The following is an 8,906-nucleotide window of genomic DNA, read 5'->3' on the forward strand; positions in this document are numbered from 1 at the left end:
CTAATATTTTATATACACATAATTTATTTTCCTCCATTAATTTTACATAAATACCATGTATTTTCTTTAATAATGTTACATAAATATAATTTTTTTTTCTTTAAAATTTTTAAATATCATTTATTTTCCCCTAATAATTTTACATACATATAATTTATTTTCCCCTAATAATTGTACATAAATATAATTTTTTCTCCAATAATTGTACATAAATATCATTTATTTTTCCCTAAAAATTTTACATAAATCTAATTTTTTTCTCCAATAATTGAACATAAATATCATGTTTTTCTCTAATATTTTTTTTTACATAAATATAATTTATTTTTTTCTAATAATTTTACATAAATATCATTTATTTTTCTCCAATAATTGTAAATACATATAACTTTTTTCTCCAATAACTTTACCTTAATATCATTTATTTTTCCCTAATAATTTTACATATATATTATTTATTTTCCCCTAATAATATTACATTAATAACATTAATTTTCCCCTAATATTACATAAATATAATTTATTGTTCCCTAATAATTTGACATAAAGATTTATTTTCCCTAATATTTTAACATACATATAATTTATTTTTCTCCAATAATTTTAAATATATATGATTTATTTTAGCCTAATAATTTTACATAAAAATTATTGATTTCCCCTAATAATTTTACGTAAATATTGTTTATTTTTCTCGCATAATTTAACATAAATATCATTGTTTTCTCTTATAATAAGGCATTGACATTGAAAAAGACTAGTGTGAATACAAAATAATAAAACATGTCAGTCAAACCTGATGAGGAACAAATATTATCCTTAATATTTGTATCATATTGACTTAATATCCTTGGGCATTGGAGAGAGTGGGCATGATTTCTTACAGGAGTGCAGATTTAACTTTCAGCACTGACCTACTTTTTATATGCTTGCTGCTAAAATATGGGACAGTAATATTTCAGTGATCAGCAGCGTTGCTAATTTAAAACCTCAAAAATAGATAATTCAGGCTTTCGGCTTTCTGTCAAAATGTACAGAGGATGACTAAAATCATACAATAAGATGTGCAGAAATGATGCATTGCAGCATACATTATAATCTATCATTTGAACGTTATACATTATAATACTGCACTGTATGTCATACAACATTATGTCAACTATAATACTGTGTATGATTGTACATCACACAATATTATGATCTATAATACATGATGGCACTTTGACTGTACATCCACTGGTGAATTAGAGCATGCATAAAATGTGCAGCTGGGAGCATGAAATCATATATAATACACGCATTTACTGATTTAATATTTGGACAAATATATATTTAAAGCAAAGGCTTGCCGAGATCAGGAATGTCCAAACATTTCCCACTGACAGATAAAGTTTAAAACATATTGAAAATATGTTTTTTTTTTACATTTATTACAATGATCAAGTATTTATTACACTATACCATTAACATGTTTTATTACAATATACATTTAACATAACATGCTTTTATTGCACTATACAATCAACAGGATTTTACTAGCCAGTTAACACCTATTTATGACACTACACAATAAACATGACAAAACATGCATGCTTTGGTATTAATGTTGCTTTTTGTGAGAAAGCAGTAAATATAAAATCACCTTAGCAACAGTAGCATTTTAAGAAGATGTATTTTATTTTAGAGTACATGTAAAATCAAAAGTACATTTATTTATTTCATAAAATTCTAATCAACTCAGTAACACTATTTGATTACATGTATTTTTATTTTTATTTTAGAGTAAATGTAAAATCACCCTTGCAAAATTACATTTATCTTATATTTATTTTATTTTAGATGAGTATATAAATGTTTTATTTTATGGTGAATATACAATCATGTCAGTACCAGTACTTTATTTGATTTTATAACATTATATGTATTTGATGTTATAGTCAATATACAATCCTGTCAGTAACAGTACATTTTATTCTATACTATTCTATTTGTTTAATCCTATAGTACAGTAAATATACACTCATGTCAGTAACAGTACATTTATTTTATTCTATAATATTCTATTTGTTTAATGAATTTTATCATATTTATTTTATTCATTATTATTATATTTTTTTCTATGTTATAGTAACTATACAAAAATGTTAATAACAGTGCATTTATTGTATTACATTTATTTTATAGTAAAAATACAATCATGTTAGGACCAGTACTTTATTTTATCATATGTATTTGGTTTTATATTATTTTATTCGTGATAAATATACAATCATGTCAGTAACAGTACATATATTATATAGTATTATTTTTGGTTCATGTTATAGTAAATATACAAACATGCCAGTAGCAGTGCATTGATTTATCATATTTATTTGTATTTTATAGTAAAGATGAAATCACCTCAGTAATTGCACAATTGTTTAATTTATATATTTTATTTTCCTAAAAATATAAAATCCCCTTAGTAACTGTACATTTTTATTGCATTAATTTTATAGCAAATGTAAACAGTAACTATTTTTTTAATCATATATTTGTTTACAGTAAATGTAAAATCACTTAAGCAGCATTCATTTTTTAATAATATTTATTTTATCTTGTAAATAAACAATCACCTCAGTTCCCCAGGGTTCGGTTCTTGGCCCTGCACTCTTTAGTATTTACATGCTGCCGCTGGGTGACATCATACGCAGATACGGTGTTAGCTTTCACTGTTATGCTGATGAGACTCAACTCTACATGCCCCTAAAGCTGACCAACACGCCGGATTGTAGTCAGCTGGAGGCGTGTCTTAATGAAATTAAACAATGGATGTCCGCTAACTTTTTGCAACTCAACGCTAAGAAAACGGAAATGCTGATTATCGGTCCTGCTAGACACCAACATCTATTTAATTATACCACCTTAACATTTGACAACCAAACAATTAAACAAGGCGACTCGGTAAAGAATCTGGGTATTATCTTCGACCCAACTCTCTCGTTTGAGTCACACATTAAGAGTGTTACTAAAGCGGCCTTCTTTCATCTCCGTAATATCGCTAAAATTCGTTCCATTTTGTCCACAAGCGACGCTGAGATCATTATCCATGCGTTCGTTACATCTCGTCTCGATTACTATAACGTTTTATTTTCGGGCCTCCCTATGTCTAGCATTAAAAGATTACAGTTGGTACAAAATGCGGCTGCTAGACTTTTGACAAAAACAAGAAAGTTTGATCATATTACGCCTATACTGGCTCACTTGCACTGGCTTCCTGTGCACTTAAGATGCGACTTTAAGGTTTTACTACTTACGTATAAAATACTACACGGTCAAGCTCCTGCCTATCTTGCCGATTGTATTGTACCATATGTCCCGACAAGAAATCTGCGTTCAAAGAACTCCGGCTTATTAGTGATTCCCAGAGCCCAAAAAAAGTCTGCGGGCTATAGAGCGTTTTCTATTGGGGCTCCAATACTATGGAATGCCCTCCCGGTAAAAGTTAGAGATGCTACCTCAGTAGAAGCATTTAAGTCTCATCTTAAAACTCATTTGTATACTCTAGCCTTTAAATAGACTCCCTTTTTAGACCAGTTGATCTGCCGTTTCTTTTCTTTTCTACTCTGCTCCCAACCCGGGGTGGACCGCTAGCCTGTCCATCGGATGGGGACATCTCTACGCTGCTGACCCGTCTCCACTCGGGATGGTTCCTGCTGGCCCCACTATGGACTGGACTTTCGCTGATGTGTTGGACTTTCACAATATTATGTCAGACCCACTCGACATCCATTGCTTCCGGTCTCCCCTAGAGGGGGGGGGGGGGGGTTGCCCACATATGCGGTCCTCTCCAAGGTTTCTCATAGTCATTCACATTGACGTCCCACTGGGGTGAGTTTTCCTTCCCCGTATGTGGGCTCTGTACCGAGGATGTCGTTGTGGCTTGTACAGCCCTTTGAGACACTTGTGATTTAGGGCTATATAAATAAACATTGATTGATTGATTGATTGAGTTACTGTACATTGATTTTGTTTGCATTATATTTAATCCATTAGAAATGAATTAAAGTAGCATCTTTGATGTATTTGCAAACTAAACATAGTAAATGTAAAATCACCCCAGTACTAGTACATTTATGTTATTATAACTATTTTTTATTAAATCTTATAGTAAATAAAGTCACGTCTGTACCAGTACTGTATTTTATTGTATTTCCTTTTCTTTATTTTATTTTATTGTAAATATACAATCATGTCTGTACCAATACTTAATTTTCTTATATTTTCTTTTCTTTATGTTATTTTATAGAACATGTACAATCACGTCCGATGCAGGATTTTATTTGATTATATTTATTTTATTTTATGCTACATTTATTTGACTTTATAGTAAATATACAATATTGTCAGTTACAGTACATTTATTTTATGTATTTGATTTTATAGTAATATAAAAACCACCTCAGTAACTGTACATTTATTCTATTCTATATTATTCTATTTATTTTATGTTACAGTAAATTAGCCGGTAGCAGTGCATTTATAATATTTATTTCATAGTAAATATACCTGAGAAGCAGTATATTGTTTATTTGTATCTTTAGTAAATTGAAAATCACCTAAATAACAGTTCATTTATTTTATTATATATTTTTTAATTTTATAGTTAATATAAAGTCACCTCATTTTATTATACCATTTTGGTATAATTATTTTCTATTTTGGAGTAAATGTAAAATCACCTTTGCAACATTACATTTATATTATATTTGATTTTATATTATTATATTTATAAAATGTTATAGTAACCAGTCATGTCTGTACCAGTACTTTATTTTATTATATTTGCTTTTATTTTACCATATTTATTTGATTTTATAGTACATATACAATTGATTGGCAACACTAAATTGGCCCTAGTTTGTGAATGTGAGTGTGAATGTTGTCTGTCTATCTGTGTTGGCCCTGTGGTGAGGTGGCGACTTGTCCAGGGTGTACCCCGCCTTCCGCCCGAATGCAGCTGAGATAGGCTCCAGCACCCCCCGCGACCTCAAAAGGGACAAGCGGAAGAAAATGGATGGATATACAATCACGTCTGTACCAGTATTTTATTTCATTATATTTATTTTATACTATATTTATTTGATTTGATAGTAAATATACAATCATGTCAGTAACAGAACATTTATTTTATGTATTTGATTTTATAGTAAATATACAATCATATCTGTACCAGTACTTTATTTTATTTAATATTATTTTTATTTGACTTTAGAGTAAATATACAATATTGTCAGTTACAATACATTTATTTTATGCATTTGATTGTATAGTAAATCTAGAATCACTTCAGTAACTGTACATTTCTTCTATTCTATTGCATTTATTTTTATGTTACAGTAAATTAGCCGGTAGCAGTGCATTTATAATACTTATTTTATAGTAAATATACAGTCACCTGAGAAGCAGTACGTTGATTTTTTTATCTTTAATAAATGTAAAATCATCTAAATAACAGTACATTTATTTTATCATACATTTTATTTTATTTTATTGTAAATATGAAATCACCTCAGTAATAGTACATTTGATTATAATATTTTTTGATTTTGGAGTAAATGTAAAATCCCCTCTGCAACATTACATTTATCTTATATTTATTTGATTTTATATTATTATATTTATTACATTTTATAGTAAACAGTCATGTCTGTACCAGTACTTTATTTTATTATATTTATTTTATTTTATACTATATTTATTTGATTTGATAGTAAATATACAATCATGTCAGTTACACTACATTTATTTTATGTATTTGATTTTATAGCAAATATAAAAAACATATCTGTACCGGTACTTTATTTTATTTAATATTATTTTTATTTGACTTTATAGTAAATATACAATATTGTCAGTTACAGTACATTCAGTTTATGTATTTTATTTTATAGCAAATATAAAATCACCTCAGTAATAGAACATTTTATTATAATTATTTTTTATTTTGGAGTAAATGTAATATCACCTTTGCAACATTACATTTATCTTATATTTATTTGATTTTGTATTATCATATTTATTGAATTCTATAGTAAACAGTCATGTCTGTAGCAGTACTTTATTTGATAATATTTGCTTTTAATTTATTGTATTCATTTGATTTTATAGCACATACACAATCACGTCTGGACCGGTATTTTATTTTATTATATTTATTTTATTCTATACTATATTTATTTGATTTGATAGTAAATATACAATCATGTCAGTCACACTACATTTATTTTATGTATTTTATTTTATAGCAAATATTAAAAAAAACATATCTGTACCAGTACTTTATTTTATTTAATATTATTTTTATTTGACTTTATAGTAAATATACAATGTTGTCAGTTACAGTACATTCAGTTTATGTATTTTATTTTATAGTAAATATAAAATCACCTCAGTAATAGAACATTTTATTATAATTATTTTTTATTTTGGAGTAAATGTAAAATCACCTTTGCAACATTACATTTATCTTATATTTATTTAATTTTATATTATTATATTTATTGAATTCTATAGTAAACAGTCATGTCTGTACCAGTACTTTATTTGATTATATTTGGTGTTAATTTATCGTATTTATTTGATTTTATAGCACATACACAATCATGTCTGTACCGGTATTTTATTTTAATATATATATTTTTTATTCTATACTATATTTATTTGATTTGATAGTAAATATACAATCATATCAGTAACCGAACGTTTATTTTATGTATTTGATTTTATAGCAAATATAAAAAACATATCTGTACAAGTACTTTATTTAATTTAATATTATTTTTATTTGACTTTATAGTAAATATACAATATTGTCAGTTACAGTACATTCATTTTATGTATTTTATTTTATAGTAAATATAAAACCACCTCAGTAACTGTACATTTATTTTTATTCTATATTATTCTATGTCATAGTAAATTAGCCGGTAGCAGCGCATTTATAATATTTATTTTATAGTAAATATACAGTCACCTGAGAATCAGTATATTGATTTTTTAAAATAATTAATAAATGTAAAATCAGCTAAATAACAGTACATTTATTTTATTATACATTTTATTTTATTGTAAATATGAGATCAGCTCAGTAATAGTACATTTTATTAAAATAATTGTTTATTTTGGAGTAAATGTAAAATCACCTTTGCAAAATTACATTTATCTTATATTTATTTGATTTTATATTAATATATTTATTAAATTTCATAGTAACCAGTCATGTCTGTACCAGAACTTATTTTTTTTACATTTGCTTTTATTTTTATCAAATTTATTTGATTTTATAGTGCATACACAATCACGTCTGTACCTGTATTTTATTTTATAATATTTATTTTATACTATATTTATTTGATTTGATAGTAAATATGCAATCATATCAGTAACCGAACATTTATTTTATGTATTTGATTTTATAGTAAATATACAATCATATCTGTACCAGTACTTTATTTTACTTATTATTATTTGACTTTATAGTAAATATACAATATTGTCAGTTACAGTACATTCATTTTATGTATTTTATTTTATAGTAAATAAAATCACCTCAGTAACTGTATATTTCTTCTCTTCTATTTTATGTTAAAGTAAATTAGCCGGTAGCAGTGCATTTATAATATTTATTTTATAGTAAATATACAGTCACCTGAGAAGCAGTATGTTGATTTGTTTTATCTTTAATAAATGTAAAATCATCTAAATAACAGTACATTTATTTTATTATACATTTGATTTTATAGTAAATATAAAATGACCTCAGTAACTGTACCTTTCTTCTATTCTATTGTATAATATTTAATTTATGTTAGAGTAAATTAGTGCATTTATAATATTTATTTTATCGTAAATATTAAGTAGTATATTGATTTTTTTTTATCTTTAGTAAATGTAAAATCATCTTAATAACAGTACATTAATTTTTTTATATGATTTTTTATTTTATAGTAAATATAAAGTCACCCCAGTGACTGTATATCTATATTTACTATTTTTTATAGTAAATATTTTGCATGGAGATCCTCATGGAGTGTTTCGCCTATTTGACCTACATAACACGAGCAGCATGAAGACACGTCTCAAGACTCGAACAACCCACACAATTGACACACATTGAACGTGGAATGCACGAAAAAAAATAAAAATAAATAAATAAAAAGAGTCCCACGCAAACATGAGAAGGTGTATTTTCCACGCTCACCTCCACGAAGTAGAAGCAGGGCAGCAGACTGACGCTGTCCTTGGTGCTGAACGCTCGCTCCCGCGCAGACATCTTCCGTCCTCGACACGTCGAGATTCCACAGCAGACGAGACGAGGTTGCCGCTCCGATCGCCGATTCCTTCCGTGGACAAAAACACACGACGAGTGTTGATCTCGCGAGCCAGGTCGCTTTCTAGCATCTTATTGACGATGGCCGGCACAGCATGATGGACGCTCGGCAACAAGGAACGGCAGCCCGCGCATGCGCAGTCGACACAGCCCTTCATTTCATATGCATTTGTTTTACATGTTTATATAACAATATATCTGCCTTCCACATTAATTAGGAGCATTAAATGACATATTAATACTACATTAAAACAAATAAATACAATTACAACAATTATTTGACAGATTTATTCATTAAAAACTATTTTTGTTTTGCATGGATGGATGGATGGATGTTTTTCTTGCTATTTTTCTCCAGCGTCTTTTTGTCATTTATCATACTTTTATTTTACTTTTTGTGAATCAATACTGTCCATTTAAATAAAAGGCTTTGCCTCCTTTAAACAACATAAACATGATAAGTTATACTGTTGTAATTTAAGTGGTAATATGTAAATAAAAGGTGTCGTACAGAATGTGGTTGTTCTGATATCTA

General features: G+C 27.4%; 1 protein-coding gene across 1 annotated transcript in view; it reads right to left on the reverse strand.

The window, feature by feature from the left end:
* LOC133629739 (phospholipid phosphatase-related protein type 4-like) overlaps nucleotides 1–8,479 on the reverse strand; it is a 24,181-nt gene extending 15,702 nt beyond the window's left edge. Inside the window, exon 1 of the mRNA XM_062020694.1 lies at nucleotides 8,243–8,479. Within this exon, the coding sequence (XP_061876678.1) occupies nucleotides 8,243–8,314 (72 nt within the window). The 5' untranslated portion in view covers nucleotides 8,315–8,479. The remainder of the gene's footprint in view (nucleotides 1–8,242) is intronic.
* Between the last annotated feature and the right edge of the window lie 427 nt (nucleotides 8,480–8,906).

The sequence above is a fragment of the Entelurus aequoreus genome, linkage group LG15 (assembly GCF_033978785.1).
Source record: "Entelurus aequoreus isolate RoL-2023_Sb linkage group LG15, RoL_Eaeq_v1.1, whole genome shotgun sequence".
Classification (NCBI taxonomy): Eukaryota; Metazoa; Chordata; class Actinopteri; order Syngnathiformes; family Syngnathidae; genus Entelurus; species Entelurus aequoreus.